This window comes from Haliotis asinina, chromosome 9 (genome assembly GCF_037392515.1).
Source record: "Haliotis asinina isolate JCU_RB_2024 chromosome 9, JCU_Hal_asi_v2, whole genome shotgun sequence".
Taxonomy (NCBI): domain Eukaryota; kingdom Metazoa; phylum Mollusca; class Gastropoda; order Lepetellida; family Haliotidae; genus Haliotis; species Haliotis asinina.
The window spans coordinates 42,016,067-42,038,375 of record NC_090288.1 but is presented as its reverse complement, the minus strand read 5'-3'; the positions used below and the strand labels follow the sequence as shown (position 1 = coordinate 42,038,375).

General features: G+C 39.8%; 2 protein-coding genes across 2 annotated transcripts; one reads left to right on the top strand and one right to left on the bottom strand.

The window, feature by feature from the left end:
• Positions 1 to 1,121: 1,121 nt before the first annotated feature.
• On the bottom strand, positions 1,122 to 12,680 carry LOC137296643 (uncharacterized). The gene is made up of 4 exons (XM_067828457.1): positions 12,582 to 12,680; positions 11,541 to 11,789; positions 3,231 to 3,373; positions 1,122 to 2,772 (listed from the first exon to the last, which is right to left on the bottom strand). Exons 2-4 carry the CDS (start codon positions 11,740 to 11,742, stop codon positions 1,441 to 1,443), a joined length of 1,677 nt encoding a protein of 558 aa, XP_067684558.1. The 5' UTR covers positions 11,743 to 11,789; positions 12,582 to 12,680; the 3' UTR covers positions 1,122 to 1,440.
• A 2,507-nt stretch (positions 12,681 to 15,187) lies between these two features.
• LOC137297256 (uncharacterized) lies at positions 15,188 to 17,761 on the top strand. The gene is made up of 2 exons (XM_067829269.1): positions 15,188 to 15,344; positions 16,698 to 17,761. Exons 1-2 carry the CDS (start codon positions 15,188 to 15,190, stop codon positions 17,759 to 17,761), a joined length of 1,221 nt encoding a protein of 406 aa, XP_067685370.1.
• Positions 17,762 to 22,309: the final 4,548 nt, after the last annotated feature.

Here is a 22,309-nt window from a genome sequence, read left to right as displayed (position 1 = left end):
TAAGATTCAATTCTGTCGTCACATCTTACCTTCTCTCGTTAATCCATGTCCGCAACAATCTCAGTACAGTTCCGTGTCACATAATTTCCATTAGGTAACGTTACATAACATGACAGGGCCTGTCGAACACCTCGCTGGATGCAAAAGCGTGCTAGTGGTCAGCCATATTGTTTACAGATAGCAACGTTAACCCGCCATCTAGCGGCAAGTGCTTGGTTGTGCAGAGTAAGCTGCCCTTCAAAGACCGAAACAAGTTTGCGTTCACGTCTTGATTCTCGTGTCACGTCGACCTTTTCCTGCTCACAGGGATTGAAAACGCAGAATAAAAAATTTCAAAGTATATTCTGTCACTGACCACGTCAGATCTAACACTAATTAGTGATAGTGTACATCTTGATGCTTGTTTCTTTTTTGCGTTACAAACTCCTGTTGCACCACTCGCAGACAACTTAACAAGTCTTCATGTTCATATGCAAGTCAGACTTATTACATGAATAAAAAATATTTTCATGATAAAAATTTACAGTGTTGTTCTGGATGTGTGAGCAAGAATGGAATAAATAACAATAGTTGCATATACGTTAATCAACAGAACATTAACATGTCGAAAGTGTCCGAAATAGTTTCCAAATTTTGAGAGCCATTCGGGCTACCTGTCAGAAAGTTTCTAGCCCACAAACACGAGTTTCATTTCTTGCCGAAGTTGTTTGTCCAAAACATATTTTAACAAAACAGTTTAATTTCCCCTGCACTTTCCAGCGATAACAGTCTGGGTAAACTTATCCTCAGTGGTTGAGTGTAACTAAATACACTGCGACTAAATTTACTTAGACTGCAGCGATAATGCCTTATAAATGACGAAAAAGATATTGTATCGTGGCAGTATTTGACGATTTCGGATCGTGAATGAGTAAGGTTTGCCGTCGATTTTAGCAATATTCCAGCAATAGCACGGCAGGGGACACCACAAATTGGCTTCACACATTGTACCCAAGAGTGGAATTCGGCGAGCGAACGCTTTAACAACTATGCAACTCCACTGCCGCTGATTTCATGTGTCCACATTCTAAACGAAACGATTATGATAACCTTACAACGCAATGAAAAGAAAGCTTTAAATATTATTGTATAACACTGGAGTTTATTATCCAAACATATAGCAGACGACGTCCCGGACGCTTTCCAATACAATACACTTGCAATTTAAACTGGAATGTGCCCAGCTTACTAGTTTCAGATAAAATACATATTATAAATATATTTTTCACATTGACAAATAAATAACACTAACGTTTTGTACTAAGAAAGTTCAAGCATTACTTAATTTATAAAACACTGATCGAGGTTTAATTAGTTTATTAATCTGCATCTAATCGAATTAAATGAAGTTCCATTTTCCGATGATGAAAGTGTATTAATAGACTGCAAATAATTTGATCATTAATTCCAAGAGCCATTGTTGAACCTAATAAGCCGGGAATCTGTGAGTTCTTCCCTCACAAAAAACATCTTCCTCTTTCCAGAATGCCCTTCCCCGTTTTCAATATCCTGGAACTTCCTCTTGGACCTGTGGCTCGTCTTTGACAGGTAATGCTCGTATCGGCGTTCTTCTGGCGACACGTAGTCGGTGTAGAGAACATCGCCGCTAATGTCGCACACTTCAGTCACCTTCTGGTTGTCGCTATTGCATCCTGGGAGCGTGTATTCATTTCGCCGGTGTAGACTAATCAGTCTCATGTTGTCCAAGTCAGCCATCTCTGATGACACACCTTGAATCTGGGACACCTGCGACTGATTGGAATCATCCCAACTGGAACGTGATGAAGGTAGGTTAACATATACAGGAGAGCCATTGGAAAAGGATTGTACGGGTTGCGAGTTTTGATTCGCTGAACCAAATACCGACTGATTTGGAATGGATGAAGATTGAGCTGTTTGGTGATGATCTGTTGACATCAGGGCATTTTGGTTCGGACTTACAGACTTAAAGTTTAACCGATCCGGATCCGTTGGCAGGGGCCCTCCATGGTTATTGCTTGTGGAAGGAGATGCCCCTGCTCCACTGGCATTTTGAAGCTTCAGCCAGTCGCGTGTGGCTGTAAGACCAGAGACACATCTCCTGGGATTCTTGTCTCGAAGACTCACTGTAGCAATCTGCTGGACAGTGTCCTCAATCAGCGAGTCCACAGCACCATCAACAGAAGGGACGTGGGTGTGGATGTACTCCTGCAATGCATCTCGCATACTGGACTCCGACTGCATCTTAGACAATCGTGAAGCCAGGCCCCTCACATCCAATGCATCACCGCCGTCCATCAATGACCGTACTGGTCCCTTCACAGGAGACGTCCGAGGCGTCTTTGGAACTGCGTCCAGAGGATGAAACGCTTGGCACGTCTTCAACATATTACTGATCGGAGTCAGATCATTAGACTGAGCTGAATACACGATACATCTGTTGATATCATTGATGCTGCGGGGACCATATGTATGGGTTTCATAATTTAATCCATATGATGTATATTGTTCACCAATGTCATATTTTTGAAAACCTGTGTATTCACTTCGAAATGGTGCTCTGCTACAGCTGCTTGTACAGCCTGGCCCGTGGGCCCGTGTCTGCAATGGCTGATGAGGACTTTGCTGGTGTCCAGCTGGAGGCACAAAGTGCGTGTTGGCTGGGTTTTGGAATGGCGGTGAACATTCTAGAGTGTCTCTCCATGACTCTAATGAAATGCGTGGAGCGCCAGCTGTATTTCCGTTACCGTCTGGCTGAAAATAGCCGCAAAATGACAATTACAAACAACGTAACATTTAAATTAAATGATTTGTCAAAGCGATATAACACAAGCTTTACGTCAACACAACTGAATCACAGATTGTATCAGGTATATTTCATGTACCAATCAAGCAGGGATATTATGTAATTAAACGGGACCAATTACTAAATATGCTGTCTCGATGTCAAGCAAAAATTACATGGTATTCCAGTGAGAGTAAAACGTGATAGCTACATTATCATCAAAATCTAATCATAATACTTATTTTGATATGTATACCTCCTACACATAACTACCAAAATATCCAAACATTGAAACATCAAAAATACTGTTCTCGTTTAGAGATCAAATCCATCCTTACATATCATAATAATTTCTTAAAGTCTGTTTTGTTAAACCTTCGAAGCTCCTCTGGTGGAGATACATATCTCAGAGGGTCCAAATACACACCTCAAACTGGAGTTTCCTAGAGGTCAGACTGCACCTGGTAGATAAAGGCGATTCACTGTTTCCATTTGCCCCATTATCTGGTGTAGCATCTGGTCTATTGTCCCTTCCTAAGACCACAGACTCCCAGTCACACACTGGCGTGCCTACAATCATGACAGAATCTAAAGTGACAGAATGAGGATTCTACCATGACTTCAGCAAATACTAGAAAGTGATTGATTAACCAAAGTCATTCTTAGGTATATAATCACGTTACATACCTCTCATTTTCCAACACATTATGTATTTGTTTAAAATCTGAATAACGCAGTTATGGTTGAATGGAGATAAACGTATTATGTTAGAAAATCAGACGTATACAACGAAATTATGATAGCTCTAAACTTTGTATTTAAAGCTATTATAATTTCGTTATATATCTCTGATTTTCCAACACAGTATGTTTATCTCCTAATCAAGCATCTAAATATATGTCATCCATGTAGGTGTTGTTACTTAAATAATCAGACGTTGGTATATGTCACTTATTTGGTTGAAGTTGTTGATATCTGCAAATTTGAGCGGAAAATGGGAAGGCGACAGCAGATTTCGCATTTGGGTTGTTATTTAATCAATCAACCGCACTCAACAATATTCCAGTTATATGGTGGCGGTCTGTAAATAATGGAGTCAGGACCAGACAATCCAGTGATTAACAACATGTACATCAATGTGACATGTGCAAACCAAGTCAGCGAGCCTGACCAGCACGATTCCGTTAATCGCCCCTTAAACAAGCATTGACTACAGTTGAAGATGAATATGATTGGCATATACTGAAGTATAAGCATTATTTTTTAATTACTTGCCCCTCGTTGAAATCACATAGGAATAGGATGTACATCAGTGCTAATTTCGAATTTGTCATGAAAATTGAAAAAGACTAAAGCACAACAGAAACAACAACAAACCATAAACCATCCTCCCTGAAAATATATAGTACAACTCACCTGGCGCTGAGCTACTCATGTTTTGTTGTTCATTTGTATATATTTCGGAAAATAATATCCGTAAAAAAGACGTTGTTACGGAAGTCAGGCAACGATGCCATGAAAAGGGAGATAACTCTAAGTTGAGGATGACGTCATGATGTTTGGGCGGTTGCGCCGTAACAGTGATCATGACGTACATCATTGTCATTACGTCACAGAGATGATCGCGGGAACAACAACCGCAGCAATGAATCCGACAAAATTAGTCTTGGCTACACTGACCGTGCTTAGTTGTATAGTCGTGGCATCACTCCTCAGTCTTCAAGGTAGGATATGTTTTTTTTTTCGGTACAGTTACTGAATACGGGATACCAAGTGTCACGAACCCTAACCCTAACCAAACGTGAACTCGTTTGCTGTCAAAAACGGCAGAATTCTATAATCATGTAATTCTATCAACCTGAGACTTCCTATCATTTTAGGGGCGGTGGGGTAGCCTAGTGGTTAAAGCGTTCCCTGATCACGCTGATAATAATTACGATAATAATAATAGTGATGGTAATAATGTCATCATATTCAGCAGCAGCATCTTTTTCGATTTGATCATGGATGAAACGAAAGAACACATTATACGATTAAAAACGTAGTACGAATAATTATACTTAGAATGGTGTGATCTTATATTTTCATTTTACAGACACTCACTTCAGTGAGCGAGTTTAGTTTAGTTTAGGCGGGAAAACCAAAAATGAGGTTCACACATGTTCATGAGTGAGTTTAGTTTTACGCCGCACTGAGCAATATTCCAGCTATATGGCGGCGGTCTGTAAATAATCGAGTCTGGACCAGACAATCCAGTGATCATCAACATGAGCATCGATCTGCGCAATTGAGAACCGATGACATGTGTCAGCCAAATCAGCGAGCCTGACCACCCGATCCCGTTAGTCGCCTCTTACAAGCATAGTCGCCTTTTGTGGCAAGCATGGGTTGCTGAAGGCCTGTTCTACCCCGGGACCTTCACGGGTTTATTCTTCATGGCGAGCGAACGTTTTAACCACTTGGCTGCCCTACAGCCCATACAATACTTCAACCTGTATCATGTCATATCATTATCCGCTCAAAAGATAAGCACCACCAACTTCAACATTAAACGTTGACCTAGAATACAACACATGGGAAATCCGGTAAATACTGTTTGAAACGAGGTTATGTAATAATGGGGTAACATGCAAAACACAAGTGCCATGTGATAGTTGCTGATACATGGTAATCCCAAGCTCGAAAAAATTCAAGTTCTCATGTGTTACTTCGTATGTTCATTACAGAATGAAATCCATTCTTTTCTACTGCCCAACTACGCCTAGACGATGAATTAGTGACCGTTAACGGTGGCAAATCAACGGTATGCTTAATACTAGTAGGTCATGTGGGGAAATTGGGAGGCGACTCATTATTTACCATACGGTCATCGGTCGTCTGATACGAAAGTACGTGGCTCCTGGGGACGTTGAAGACAGACGGCGAACTGGAAGACTTCAAAACACGAATGCTCGTGATGACAATTTGCACTTTGGACTTGCCAGATATGACCCGTTATCGACAAGATATGTGGCAAGTCAACACCAGAGTGTCCCTTAGCACGGTGAAACGAAGGCTGAAATCAGTGAACCTGCTTCACGTTGTCCAATTCTACGTCCTCTCCTAACCCGGATACACATGCAAGAATAGTTACTGTTACACTGGAGCACCACAAGACGCGGCTTAACTAGCCGGTCTTGAAGGAGAATCCATTGGCCAGATAAAAGCAGGTTTTTGTTCCACACGGTTGATGGGAGAGGTCGGATATGACGTCTAGGAGGAACTGCCCTGCATCAACATGGCATCCAACCAGAAATTACATTCGGTGATTGTCTGGGGTTGTTTGATTGCCAGACTGATCTTGTCCAAGTGCAGGGCAACCACAATGGACAAAGGTACTCAAATCATAGAGGATCGGAGTTGCGACTTATTGTGACAATCATCCGCTGCCAAGCAGTCTCATGTTCATGAATGATAACGCCCATGCACGAAAGGATTATCTTCAAGCAGGGTAACACCATTGACACTCTTCCTTGGCCGGCGAAAAGCCCTGAATCCCACTGAACATTTACGGGTCATCTTTGGCCGTAAGGTGCGAGCTGGTGTTCCTGGCGATGTCTTGCAGAACTTACACAGGCACTCCAAGAGGAATGGAACCATATTCCTCAAATGCAAATCAGAAGACTCATTTCCACCATGAGGAGGTGTGTTTGATAATTATCTTATCACATGGCTTCACTTTCACAACCCCTACATTAGAGGTACGAGGGATTACAATTGTATTATGTACCCTGATACCAGGGAATACAATTACATTGTGAACCCTCGTAAGAGGGATTACAAAATTGTAAACCTTCACTGTAAAAAAAACCCCAAAACTAACGCTCAGAATTTTATTGCCATTGTTTCATTTAAATTTGAAGGTAAGAGTGACACAGCGGCCTTCAATTTCAGTCCTTTCTAGCTGAGTGGTTTACTTCTTGGCTGTCTCCATTCTTCTCAGGTGTTTCATTTTGACATTTCTCCTCCACCTTCCGGGATTTAGCTTAAAGAAGACCGCTCACAGCCGCTCTCTGGTCGTCATGTGTTCGTTTGTATTTTTTGAACAGCGTCACTTCTGTGGCCTGAAAAAAAATTGATGAAATAATGAAATATGAACAGTGTTTTCCTTTTTGCCTGTTTATTCTAGTATGCAAACTGGCCTACATATCATTACTTTGAAATGAAACTGCAAATATCAACATCTGAAAAATGTGGTTTTAAATGTACAATGATGCTTAATATAAAAACATCAAATTACCTACCTGTCTTTTCGCATATGGTCTGCTCATCGACGTTGCTTTGATACAATCGTGTGACGGAGAATGGCTGCTTTTCTTCCCACTGATACCGGCTGCTCTACAGATGCGCTTGCCAGTATCTTGGAGCGTGTTATTAGAGACCGCACCGGAAATACAATTACGCCGCCTGGTGGCATGTTTACAGAAACGGGTATTGGTTTGCAGAATGGGTTCACTGTTACGTGTTCTTTCACAATGTTAACGCTATGGGGAAAAATATTCAACACGTGAAGGTAGAAAATGCATTCAATTCCGGTTTGGTGCCCACTCAAACCAGTTGTAGTTGACGATTTGCCGCGTTTTTGCATTTGGACAGAGAGAGACCAAGGTGAGTAGACTTCATAGAGACCTTCATAAACGTACATGCATAAGTGTAACCTTTGTCGTCTTGTATATTTGATGGCTAACGCAAGTTGAATGTATAGACAAACGACTAAAACGGTGAGTGAGAGAGTGAGTTTTACGCCGCACTCAGCAATATTCCAGCTATGTGGCGGCGGTCTGTAAATAATCCAGTCTGGACCAGACAATCCAGTGGCCAACAACATGAGCATCGATCTGCGCAATTGGGAACCGATGACATGTGTCAACCAAGTCAGCAAGCCTGACCACCCGATCCCGTTAGTCGCCTCTTCCGACAAGCATGGGTTGCTGAAGGCCTATTCTACCCCGGTACCTTCACGGGTCCGACTAAAACGGTCCATGACCATATGTGAAGTGTGAGAGAGACGCAGTAACACGATAAACAAAAGTTGAGAACGCAGCCATCGTGTCCAAGATGGCCGACATGTTTATCTTAGATACATGTTAGTTGTTTACATTTCGCAGGTAGTCGTGCGTGAAACGTCAACCAGCAGATATGCATAAATCAATGCAGAGGAATTTGAACTAATTTGAGGTATTTTGACTCAACTACATTGATTCAGATTATAAAGAAAATGCATCTCGACAGTGACATTGTATAAATCTCCAAATCTTTATCATGATATGAAAATGCAATTGAATTCTGCAGAATGGCTCGACAAGGAAAATTTCTTTTGGGAAATCTAAAATCCATGTTTAGAGACTTGCCTGTCACAGAAATGCACAATGTTGTCCATGCACAAAAGTTATATGATTTCATGGAACGTGTTCTACCAACTGTTATAAATGAAGCAGAAAAGATAATCATTCATGACTTGAAGGAATGTGGAAGATTTTCGTATCATACATTCAAAGTCTTTGTCCGCAACATGAAAATCCGAATGTACATGTATTTGAAGATGGAAATTGCAAATAAGAAATGGCTTGTTTGCCCTTGACATGCAACAAAACACAGGAGCTGATTGGCTGTTGTATTTTTAGATTGTGTGATTCATCTGTTTTATGTGACTTTATTGTGACATTTCATGATGGCTTATAAATATGCACTTGCTCATGAGTTTGGCATCATACCGTCTGATGTTCCCCAAACGGTTCTTCCAAGTGGGAAGTGTATTACTAATGGCCTTGTACTGGAGTTTTACCCCAGATAGAAGTAGAGTGTAGATTTTTTAACATTCACAGCAGCTACAAAGATCACAGATCAGCAAGAGTTAGTAAACGTAATAAACAGAGAGAGATGAAACGTGGTAAGTATCTACAGATACAGAAAGTATCAGAACTGAAGGAGAAAGTCAAAATATGTACAAAAGGAGCTATAAAACTGGGAAAAGAAATGAATATATGTCAAGTTGACAAGGCATAGGAAAGAAGTTCACTAAAGTCTTCTCAGTCCAATTTGGGAGCAGAGGTAGTTCAACTAAGCAGACATATATCTTGTATTGAAACCACAAATGCTAGTCTTGAATCACAGATTGTACCCTTGAAGAAGGAGAGGGCAACTCTGGAACTTGAAATGAAGAAAAAATCTGACCAAATATCATACTTATTGAAGAGGAATGAAGAGCTGGAATCAAATTGCCGATATCTTGAGCAGTCTATTGGAGATCTGCAAAGTGATCATCTTGGACTGTATGATACAGACACCAGAATGTGAAACAGAACCTGAAACAGAACTCTGTGTATATAAGTTACTTGATTATAAGGTGGCATTTGATAACGTTGGTGGAGTTATTAAATCTGTGGCATCGTTATGTGGAAAAACAGACACTGACCGATTGCCAAAAGAGTCTACTGTGAGAAATTGGACTACAAGGCGACTGGGATTGTCACAAATGCAGGCAGCTGAAGTATAACCAGCAGCAGAAACGATGACTCTATACATTGATGAAACGACAAGTTTGGTGGATATCATGTCAGTGATGAAGAAGGAAATATGTGGGTTCTGGGACTAAGAAATATGGCAAACAAGTCAAGTAAAACAACACTAGATTCCTTCAAAATGGTGCAGTCGAATATCGATAGGAGCTTGGATAACACTACAAAGGAATCAGAAGCTGATCATAAACACACTGGACATCAAATTCTCTCAAAGATCAGATGCACAATGTCTGATCAAGCTGCAACAGAGAAGCACTTTAATGACTTGTTGACTCAGTATATATCTCATATACTTCCTGAAGTCAGCTAACTGACAGGACTTGACTGTGGATCAGAAGGGTGCTTGTGCTAAAATGTACAATCTCTTTTGTGGACTACACCTACTTGTAAATTTAGCAGAGCTAACCCACACTACCCTGAAGAAATTTGAGTCCAGTTTGGACTTGACAGATACAGGAGCTCCAGCTTTGCCTGAAACCACAATGTTTACAAAGATGTCTGAAGTTGGAACAGTTCGCTATGTGAGGACAGCATGCAAAGCATTCACAAGAGGAAGGGACAAGAAGAATGGAGCTTACAGTACATTTGCAGACTATATTGACGACCAAAGGGATAAAATCCTCCGATTTGCCCCCTTTCGTGGGAATAGGTTTAATATTTTGTTTGTTGATGGAGGCCTAGTCTACTACTACTCCAAAGATATTACAGAATTCATGGGAGAAGTTCATGGTGAATCTAACACACTCTTGACAACAGTTCATGCTGACTCCAAAGTTCCAGCATTCCGTGCGGGCACAAAGGTTTTAGGTCTGACAGAGAAGCAGTTGACATCCCCATTGTGGAGAGTGATTGAAGCCAAGGGACATATTCTCGACCTGAATCAGCATTATTTTCTTCTTCCATCATTTCTCAGAGAGGCATCAATTAATAGGTCGGCATTCCTAGCTGGGAAGCAAGTACTTTTTCTAGATCACGTGAAACATGACTGCGTCCTTGAATATCTACTAGCAGAGTCTGATGTTGATACCATTTGTCAGCAGATGTTACAGTTCCTGTTCTCATCATGGATAACATATATTGAGAAGGCTGTGAAGGATCATTTACCAGGAGGTGACCATGAGAAAGTCAGTGCAGAGATGAGAACTCACTCAATCCATGGTGAAGCACAACAAGTTTCCCGAAAGTATATTTGGATTACTCGATCACCTACTCATTGTACGGCCAAATGCAACTACTCTCTGCAATGAGGCATACATCATGTTTTTGAAAAATAAAACATTTCAGTGGATTGACAGCAAGCCAAACCATGTGCGCAATGAGTTGTTAAAGAAGTGTCACACACTGACAAGGGAAATCAAAAAGGAGCTCAAGCTTCGTTGTGAGGACGTAAAAACGTGAAGGTCTGGGTTAAAATTGATCTTTAGTAACCCATGCTAATGTGATGGGGCGGTCATACTTATTGGCCAGGTTGACATGACATTGATTCTTAATTGCTGAGATCATTTATCATGCTGTGGATTAATGGATTGTCTGTTAGAGACTCAACTGATTCCAGACTGCCATCATATAGCTGGAATATTTCCGACTGTGGCGTAAAACTAAACACACCCACTCATTTGTTTGTTTTCTGATCATTCAATCATTGCGACTACAAAATGTTAAAGAGCTGAAACGTTTATTGTTTTATTGCTGGTAAACAATCACTTCCAGGGGTCTGTAACATGACAACAAACGAGTACTTATTTAGGAAAAATCTATGTACGGACAATCTGAACAGGGCCAGGGTATTCAGATTTCATCTACAATTTAGTTATCATGATTATGTATGCAATTGGGGTAATTTGCATCTCTGAGTCGGGTGTGGGGACTTCCTAATTTTTTTTCAATTTTTTTTTCTCATTTGTCTCACTCATCAGGTTGGAAATTCCCCACATCGTGTTTACTCATGCCTCTCAAAAATGGTTTGCGGTCACCAGTGTTATGACAAACTGGAATCAAGTGAAACCATTCCTTTTCTTTGGGTATTTTCAGTGGAGTTAGATAGAACGCATCCTTTCCATCTAGGCTTTTTGGGCTGAAAACGTGTGGAACATAAATAACAAACTTGCTCAATAAAATTTAATTGCAAAATCGACTTTCGTCAAAACGTTACATGACAAAACGCTATTGAAACTCACCACATGGTTTTGTACCTCTCGTATATGCGGACATAGCCTCTAGCTGGTTCGTCAGTATTCTCGTAGGTCCGTACTTCTTTCCCCTATAATTTCCTCTGCTTAATCCACCGTAGTTGGTCTTCGACACGTCTTCAACATACAGCAGAAAACGTCTACCGCTACCGTCGGTATGGGGACCAGTACTCTGAGGGCTGCTAACCATTCGCAGACTTCGTTGTTCTTTTCCACCCCTCAGCGCAAAGTGTAGCCCTGTAAAATTTAAAATTGTAACATTTAAGTTCAAAACAACATTCCATAAAACCAATATAAAATATTTTATGCGTTGTTTTGATGGATTAAACTAGCAAACTATCGGTATGTCTTGAACTAATTACTTAAAACTGACAAAACTGGTATAGAGTTAGTTACAAACCAAATGCGTGTATAATGCGACTGATATATTATTTGGTGTTTGAGAACTGTATAAATTGTCAGTCAGTACCAGTAAACTTGTACTCAGCTGCAGGGTATAGTACCGTATCGAGAAGCTCCTGGGGAGTATCGTCACCGAGAATATTTAAGTTCCATAAGATGTTTTGCTCTTCGAATGCGATAAGTTCTGTTGATTTCTGAGTATTTGACCCCAGTCCCATCGCAGACCTCTTTCATTGCAGCGTCAAGAGCATTACGGGTGTCCTTAAATTCGTCTTCAAATAGTTCGAAGGATGCGTCATTCGTTTTCAGTACAGATGCAATATGATGGATAAGAACCACCGTCTTGTTTTCGTGCCTCGAAAACAAAGTACCTAAGTACAGTGTTAATATCACTGACAGACATCTCTAGTAAATAATTCCCTTTCAAACAGCTCTCAGACAAAGCAATCTTTTCGTCCATGCATCTATGTCGTCTTTCCTCCTGCCATCATTTAAGAATGCCGAGTGCCCAGTTGTTTTTCATGTTCTTTCGTTTTGACACAGAACTTCGTATCTTAGCTGATAGTTCTTGTTCGCTTAAAGGTTCCCCAAACCGAAAGTTGAAATCGTCGCTGTCATTAGTCTTACCAATATCTTCGGAATACGTTTTCAAAGAATTCTGTGTGAGAAATAGCTCTCTTTCGCTGTCTGACTTGTCTGTCACGTTGTATCCTTCACGACCGTAAGGCGAATGAAATTCTGTGCATGTTGCACGTGCGTGATTGAGGTTACCACGTGCATTCCGTGCGAATCAGCGCCTTTCCTTGACCGGTTTGCCGGAATGACACGAGTTGTTGCGAATCAAATGACATGTATTACTTATTTATTATGAAATACCATATGTCACTTGACGGTTGATAAGTTGGAGAAACTACTCATCCTCAGGTGTGGTAGCGATTGTGAACCCTGATCGTCCTCGGATTTTCACCTCTGATTTGGGTTCACAATCCCTACCACACCCGAGGATGAGTAGTTTCTCCTATACGTAGTACATAGCGAATATTAAACTATGTCCCGTGTAATACCATATTTATGAAACGAGTGAATGGTTTGATATCTACCGATACCATTTACGAGTTTCATAAATATGGTTTTACACGGGACATAGTTTAGCATTTTATTTATTACTCACCAACATTAGCAAAATAATATCGAGCTAAGTACTTCTTTCCTAAGAATGTAACGAGTGTAGTGACTCTCAGCTTTCCGTGAGTCAAGCAAGGTCTAATACTATTGTGACGTCATAACTGTAAAACACTTGGGCGTCGCACGTACGGCATCACGATGTTATTACACAATGTGTAACAACTTTGTAAAATTATTAAGCAGTGGTATCTTCAACGGGTGAGTAATTAGGAGATAAACATACTGTGTTGGAAAATCAGAGGTGTATAACGGAATTATAATAGCTCTAAATTCGATTTAAACCCGAACGCGTACCTCTGAATGACTGAAGTCATGGTAGAATAAAATATTATTATTGTCGTTATATTATATGATATCATATAACATCACATTATAACAAAAACTTGTGAAACAAACAAATTTCCTTAAATCGCACTGAACGCGAAAAATGCCATCAGGCATCAGCAATCTCCTGCTTGTTGTGATGTATATTCATGCTTTCATACATTCTTGGCATTTTAAAAGTGTTTTCTGCGTGATAAATTAAAAGCGAAAATGTGTTTGCTGTCTAACTTAGCCCAAAATAATGGCTTTCATGACTGTTAAAACACATATTTATCAAAAACAAATGGATGGACTGTGTTCCGAGGAAATTAAAACACCGGTTACACTGGATCTGATTCCCTAAAAAGGCTAAGAACATTTCATGATTGCTTTCAAACGCCCGACCTTAAAATAGGTAAAATTTACTAATACTAAGTACTAATACTAAGCACCAGTGGTGTTGTAATATAATGTAGGGTCTGATTATTTGTTAACCTTGTCGCATCTCAAAATGACTAGCCAATGCGAGGAAAGCTGGAAGAAATAATCCTTTTCATCTGTGAAATTCTCCCCGCTGGATGCCGATTTTATTTTTCCAACTCAAAATGTGCTAAATTCTGAAAAAAATGAACGTTCTTTGAGAATTACGTTAGCGCAGACATGGGCCTACTTACGACTGTAAAATTACACAGAAAAGCAGATTATTAAATTTCAAAGCTGATAAAATGAAATTAACACCTGCATGAGCGCTGCCATTGCTTGATGCTTTACTAAGACATCAAACTAACTTTGCCCTCAAAGTCTGCGCTTCAGTGAGAGACCAAGGAGATGAATGACCTCTTCACTCACGCCGTAGTATTTAGTTCAAGTGAGCAATACAAATAATATTTTCTTCTGTTCCGTTTGCATTGTAATATGAAAAGATTTTCTTTAATGTCCATAATGTCATCTTTATGGTTACCGTCGATAGCCAAGACTATTGTTGAGAAAGAAAAACAAACGCAGGTGCGATATTGTTTGAAATTACTTTCATTAACCTACCTACGTTCAACTTGTGACTCCCAAGAATACTGAGGCATGAAATTTTTTTTATATATATAATATAATAGGTAACTTTGCTTGCAGCTTTTCCGTTAAAGCAAATTCTAAGAAAAGTAAGTTTAAAACATTTTGAGACACTTTATGAGACAGCATAAATAGAACCTACTTTTTTCTATTCCCTTTAAATGGTGGCAACAGTAAGGACATTTTTCATGTAATTACCTTGCAAAACGATCTTTTAAAAAAAAATCTAACGAAGGTTACGCTTGCATTTTTGTGCACTTCAATTGATACTCTTAAATAATTAATGAATAAATCATCATTGCCCCACAATTACTTTTTCTGTTTCCATCTTTTCTAATTGACACTCTTCGTGAGAAGATGTCAAACAAAGAACAGATGATGGGTTATTTCACTGACTTGGTCAAAGATACATCGAACAAATTACACTGCCGAAACATCTTTTGGTCCCAACATCTTTTGTACAGTTAGCATGTCTGTGTTTTCGTTCTCAGAGTTTGAGTGAAATGAAACATTGTCAAAAACAACGAAAAACAAGGGTGCTGAAAGACACCAGCATCGGGTTTGATCCGAACACCCACGCATAACGGCTCAGTGCATGTGAACGACAGACTTCCCATGCAGCTTGTGAGAACGTTTCCTTTAAAAGGAGCTACAGACAGTTGACAATCCACAACTTCACCATGCCACAACGCAGAGAGTGGGAGCCCATGTCAAGAAGAGAGACGGAGAGCTATTCACAAAGTAAGTTTATTGAATACAAAGAGAACACAGAAGAAAATGACAGTCTTGGTAAACGTCTGGAGTTTGGTGAACCTGTGGACACAGAGGCTATTCAACGTATGGTGTCCGAACCGACCCCGGCCAACCCTGTTTACAAGTATGATTTCAAGACACTGCTTGACTTTGGTTATACGTGATACAAACCCGACGATTTGTTGAACGACGCGTTGCAACATTTCGTGTTTGAGGTCAAACGCGAGGACGGCCAGGATTGACAAAGGCAATCGTTGTATGGGGCATCTTGTGGCATTCAATCCTACTTACGGTTTCAGACATCTTGTACGGCAATTCGAAGAGGAGTAAAAGTACGTCTGAGGAATCCCCGCACAAAAAAATTCAGCCCCGGTCATGGAGTCCCTCTCGAACAAACACGAGGAAACCACCAATCTCCAATTCTCTTTTGTTATGAACTTTAACTTGTATATTGATAAATAAACCGCTTTAAACAAACCTTGTTTATTGTAATTGAAAAGCAGTCGTGCTTAGGTCAGTGTGTCAAGTTATCAAAGTTTCAAAATTTGATCAGTTTGGTTCATTTGTCATTTCTACAGTTTTCTCTATTGAAAGCACAACTGCTGTCACTTAGGGAGATCTGGACGTCACTAAATTGTCTATCTGTGACTAAGATACCTCATATATATGAGGCCTTTAAGTCACAGATAGACTTATCTTGGTGACATCCAGGTCTTAAGGACAGGTTAAGGTGCAGTGCAAAACAAAGGGATGACGTCACCAGAGGTTTATAATGCATGGTTAGAGAATGGTCCACAATACTCGATTCGTGATAACCTAACCAAACTTGGTATACACATCAAGCATAATCCATAGATGTTCCTTTTGGGGGTTAGACTCTGATGTGTATTTTATTTTTTGCGGTTTCCATGGGAATATGGCTTACGTTGACTATGATGGTGTCACCTTGTCCGGAGCAGATCTCCTAAACTATACATGCTAGGTTAATCAAACTGCACACATCAAGCTTGATCCCTAGATGTGCCTTTAGGGTATTAGACCCAGATAGGAATTGTGTTTTATGCGGTTTCCATGGAAACATGACTTAGGCTGTGACCATGACTGATAATGAAGATGCCATCTTGCTCGGAGCAGATCTTCCAAACTTTATCTTTATCAAACTTGGAATACATGTTCACCATGATCCCTAGATATGCCTCCCGGGAGCTACACCAGTGTACTAATTTTACTTTTAGCGTTTCCATGGCAACAAGTTCGACTTCGACTGAAATTGTTGGCAGTGTTCTTTTCCGGAACCGAACTGTAAAACCTTACAATACTCTCCTTTCAGTGTGCCATATCAATCCAAAACATTGACCTATAATTAGTAGACATAGTCATAGTGAGTATTTTGCCGTTGCGGAGAATATTGAGGACTTTGTTTTCTTGTTACTTCAGGAATCCGGACTGATGGCCATACTGGTGACAACAACGGTGTTTCGGGTGATAAGGCGTTACATAGGGAAAAGCGGTTCTGGCTTTACGATAAATTTAAAAACAAAAAGATGTTTCAAAAGTTCATAGATGACGGCCTGTCATCAGAAGCCGAGAAAATGTGGGTGAAGTTCATTAAGAAGATGCATTTTGACTTCGTGATGACCGCAGGTGACAGCGTGGAGTTTCCCTGTAAAAACGAAATCTCGCAGAAAATTGCAGCTGAGTATCCCAAGTCTGTATATCATTGGTCCGTTAACGAATACCCCATTGTAATGGATGCTTCCCGGATGTTTTTATTCAAGGGGACATTTTCCATCAGGGATGTAAACTTCAAGGACACCGGTGTGTATGTCTGTTTGATGGAATACAGCAAGAAGAATTTTAAAACGGTTGGGATCTATTCATTGACAGTGAAGACAGAAAGCCCCACAAAAAGTGTACGTGAGACTGAAGCACTGGAGCTCACCTGCAATAGTAATGCTTTGTCTCAGATGTACCCTGAGATACGAATAAAGTGGTTCGTGAACGATACAGAATATGTACCCGGTGTAAAGACGAACACAAGTGAGAAAGTCATTGTTAAAAATGTACGAAGTAATTACACAGGAAATTGGACATGCGCAGTTACAGACCCGGCGACAGAAAGGATATGGCATACTGCGTGGTACAACGTTGCCGTAACGCCACCTCCGCCTTTGTATAAACGGTTGTATAACTTGATGCTGGAGTACAAGCTGTACACGGGTTTGATCGTGCTAGGTGTAGTGCTTTTTGTTGGTCTCGTATTAGGCGTGTGTATATATGCAGCACACAAAACCAAGGGAAGAAATAATGAGAGCTTTGGGAGGATGAAAGATAAAATCTTGTCCATGAAGACGAACGATATGTTTGGACTAAACACTATGAAGTTTAACTTGTTGTCTGAAACGTCAGATGAAGAGTCAGAATATTCAAGTGGTGAAACCCCTTCGTCATTCTGTTCTGATTCTTCTGCATCTAAAACTTCATATTCCAGACTGACATAAAAATGACACAAATCTGAGTTCATTCAAAAAATGAATAAGGAGTCACATTATGAAACAGGAGTCGAGGATCAAGTCATTACGAGCGACATTGACCATCCTGGACATCCATATAGACCACCACAAGTTTCCTCATGGTGACGCCAGCAGGAATCCTATTCCAAGAGGGTCAGTTCAAGTTCTTGTCAGTTCTCTAGGGGTGTTACACGCTGCCTCAGCTGACGATTAAGATGATCCCAGAGATGTTCAACGCGCCGACCAAGGCAATACACTGTTGTTAACGTTGTGCAGGTACTCTCGAACAGTTGAGTTACGAGGCCTTGCGTTCTCGAATAAAGGTCACCAAGACATCAACACTTCATCCGTGTATCGCTTGGCACTCAGATTACCGGTCTTCTTGTTCTCTGGCCACAAATGCAGCCCTAAACCATAATGCATCTTTCCCATGCAGGCACGTCGCTGACACCGTCGTACATTTCGTGCCCATAGTCGGTCTGCGTTGACGATGAAGACGTGTCAAAGCCATTCAACACTCGCATACCAGCAATACCAATCCGTCGAAGGACTGTTCGTCTGCTGATGGCGTGTCCTAAGGTCCGTTTGATTTCAAATGAGAACGACAAAAAAAAAAAAAAATAACACGAAACTGGGATAAGTACCCAAAACATAAATAAACCTTTGTACCCAACAGAATATGAACTCTGACGCGTTTGTTTTCATGTCGATCACGGAAAAAGTTGTTTTCACGCTTCACACCGGGGGTGACAGACAGCTGATAGAACAACGCCTGACTAGCCGGAGTTGCACCTGAATGTGTGCTGGTGCTGTTCCATACAATTATTTTAAATGGGATAATTTTCTTTTGCCTGGTTGGTTAGTAAATAGTTATAGTAAATATAGGGTATTCATTGACTTAGTTTATTACTGACCTTTTTTTTCAGGATGTGTTGTGTGTTATATTTAACAATGATAATGAGAAATATAAACGGGACATAAACATATGTTGGAAGTGAGCTTGACGGATTTAACGCCACCATAAGCTGGATTGCCGTCATCAAGGAGTTTCACTTGATGGATATTCTGACACGACTTGTCGAGGTTTTTTTCACTTGGCATGATTCAAGCTGACGTAAGTGGTCATAATCTTGTTTCTCGAAACACACTTAAGTTTTCATTCAAATTTCAAACTGAGTTTGACACTTCAAAAGAGCTGAATTTTTAACTGCATTTTTAAAATAAAAAATACGAAAACAACTAAAGCATTCAATTTATTAAATTCAAATAGTACACTTTGTATGAGGTTAATATCGATTTCGGTTCATTCATGGAAATGCGTTTTTCAGATTTGAGTAAACTCTTAAATGAAAATTTAATAAAAAAAAAGCGCACTGAGCTTGTTTCGAGTAATCGGGACCTGAACCTACTAACCGTACATCCATACACAGCAAAACGGAGTAACTCTTCTATTTATTTTCAAACTCTACCACACACTCATATGTGACTTATATTCACCTTTGGTTTTTAATATTATAAGAAAAGCAAGATTTGCGGATATCAAGTTCTATATTATGAATAACACGACGTGTCGGAGTGTATACTTACTCCATCAACAACTCCGAAACGTGTTTTTTCACAAAAAAGAACTTGACATTCATAAATGTTGCTTTTGTCATTATTACACTTCTAACTGCCCTTCAAATATTTAATTAATATGTAATCAAGGAATTATGTTTTTTAGAGAAAACGTGTCCTCAGAACAATCGAATATTAGTGTTACATTGATACCAAACCATACATGTCAGTGTGGAAATTAAATAGCCTCAATATTTCTTTATCTCGCATGCAAGTTCACCCACATTCTTCTATAATCTGTTTGTAGTGTAAAAATGCTTTAGAAGAAATCTGGCCCCGTTTTCTCGTGGTCACATGTGGGATTGTCTGTAACCCGATTAAGTAGTGAACCTAAAAGTTCACCGGGTTAGAACTGGGCCCGCTTGCACAGAGCAATCTTAGTTACAATCAATCTTAGGCACCTACAATCAACTTTACAATCACCGTACAATTGCTCTAATCCACTTGCACAAACACGATCTTAAGACAGCATAGATTTAAGATCGCAATCTTAACTAAGATCGAACTCTTCAACGTTGGAGGTAGAAATTTCTTAAACTCGACTCCTGTCTACAGTTGTCTTCAAGTGCGCATAGCATGCAGCGCAAATAAAACGTGGAACTGGTTACTGCACACAGATGACATTCCTTCTTTAATCGCACCTTGCAGATTTGTCATGACAACAAATATAAAAATAACCAAACAAACAAAAGAAAAACCCAAACAACCCCAACCCACAAATCTTTGAAGTAAATGATAACGTTGAAGGAAGCGATAACGTAGAAGGTAACATGTATAATCACTCGTACCTCAAGGGTTATTCTCTATTTTTTCTACATTCTAAGTTTTTATGAACTAAACATGTGATACTGCAACCACAGAAATATCATGTTTTATGCAAATACTGAAATAGAAACAAATACATTAACAGATTGGGTCTTGAGTTATTGACCTAATAATCATGAAATTAAAAGATAACACATAAATAAAATTTCCTTATGACATAACACCTAAATGTACCATGATTTGCCAGTGACTGTCAGTTGAACATAGTTTGGCATCGATGTCATTTGGAGTAAAATCCCATATATATCCCACAACCATTAGATTTGTAAAGATATGAAAGTGTGACATGACTGTGGGAGTGTTTCTTGATAATTATTTTTTCGCTTTGTTAAAAAAAAAATAACATACCCTAGCTAGTGTATTTTTCCGTTTGAAAAATACTTGTATTATATTTAAAATACATAGATTAAAACTCTTGTCTCTCGTCAGATTCAATTTTTACAAGTAGAAAAAAACATAATTTTGTACTTTATCCAACTGTAGATTATTTCAGTGATAAACTAAGACAAAATCATTAACCGAAAAGAAATATGTGGATATCTGTTCTGTCACTACAGAACATGCATTGTATTTGGGCATGGCAGATTTTACGGCAACGGCATAATCTACAAAGGGAAACCACTCCCATCTTGCGTAAAAACTAAAATTAGCTGCCCTTGAGTTATTGAAAAGGTCATGGCCACTGCTAATCGCATGCAGACCCCTTTCGTTAGATCTACTATCCTTTCTTTGTTTATCAAAAAGGTATGGTGTTCATACTTTTCCCAACACTGAACCGGGTGAGAATTGTACTCTATGATATCGACTCGATAATGATGTTGTTCACTACCGCAAATAACGATATTTCTGACGTTAAATCGATGTTGCATTCTCTGTGTCGCTGAAGTGTCAAGGCGAATCGTACAGTTTTATGCAATATGAAAGCAATCCCCAAACGCAAAGCTAATTATTTGCGTGAAATTGACACCAACTTGGACGCCATTTTGCTACTGACTACAATGATCTTAGCTCCTTACAATTGGTTCCGACCAATTGTAAGTTTTGATTGTAACTTACAATGATCTTAGCCTACAATCGCTTTGTGCAAGTGGATGGCGATTGTAGCCGAAGCCTAAGATCGCGATCTTAAGGATTTACAATAATTGTAGCTCTAAGATCGTTTTGTGCAAGTGGGCCCTGGTCTTTAGTAATCAATGCATGTCGTAGGAAGCGACTAACAGGATCGAATGGTCAGACACTTGGTTGACACAGGTCATCGTATTCCATTTGCATAGATTGATTGTGATCACCGGATTATCTTGTGCGGCGTAAACAAAACAAACAAAATATAAATAAAAGCATACCCCATAATTATGTACATCCAGTATCGTGATATTGTTTTTATATTTTTCTTTCTTTCTTTCTTTTTATCAGGTGGGGGTGAGGGTTGTTAGCCTAGTGCTTATGGAGTACGCCCGTCACGCTGAAGACCCAGGTTCGATTCCTAACAATGGTAAAACGTCAGGCTCATTTCCTGTATCCGCCGTGATGCTGATAACGGCGTAAAACTAAACTCACTTACTCACCTAAACCTTTTTTAATATGGCAGATATAGCAGGCAACCTACTTAGAAGTGCTGATGTACGCAATTTGTGTGTAGAGAGATAAGAAAAAATTGGGACCATGTCTCGTCACCTACTTTCATTGTTCCTGTTGTGTCAGGCGAAGTTGATTCTGAGTACACGTATCCAGTATAGCATATGTATAATGCAGAGAGAATACTAAACGACTTTCCGTGTGATACCATTTTTATCAAACGAGTTGATGATTTGGTATCAAACGAGCGAAAGCAAGTTTGATGCTAAATCCTTCACAAGTTTAATAAAAAAAGTATTTCACAGAAGCGAGTTTAGTACTCTGGTTTTTACTCGCCAACATAAATTTACAGAAACTGCCACGAAATTGCCTACAGTGTGAGGACTGTCACCTTTCCGCGAGTCAAGCAAGGTCTAGTAAAATTGTGACAGCGACATTAGCATTGTAACGTCACACCGTTGAACCATTTCGGTCAGCGTGCGTCAAACTTTGTTTATTGTTTGGTTGGATTGTTGTGTA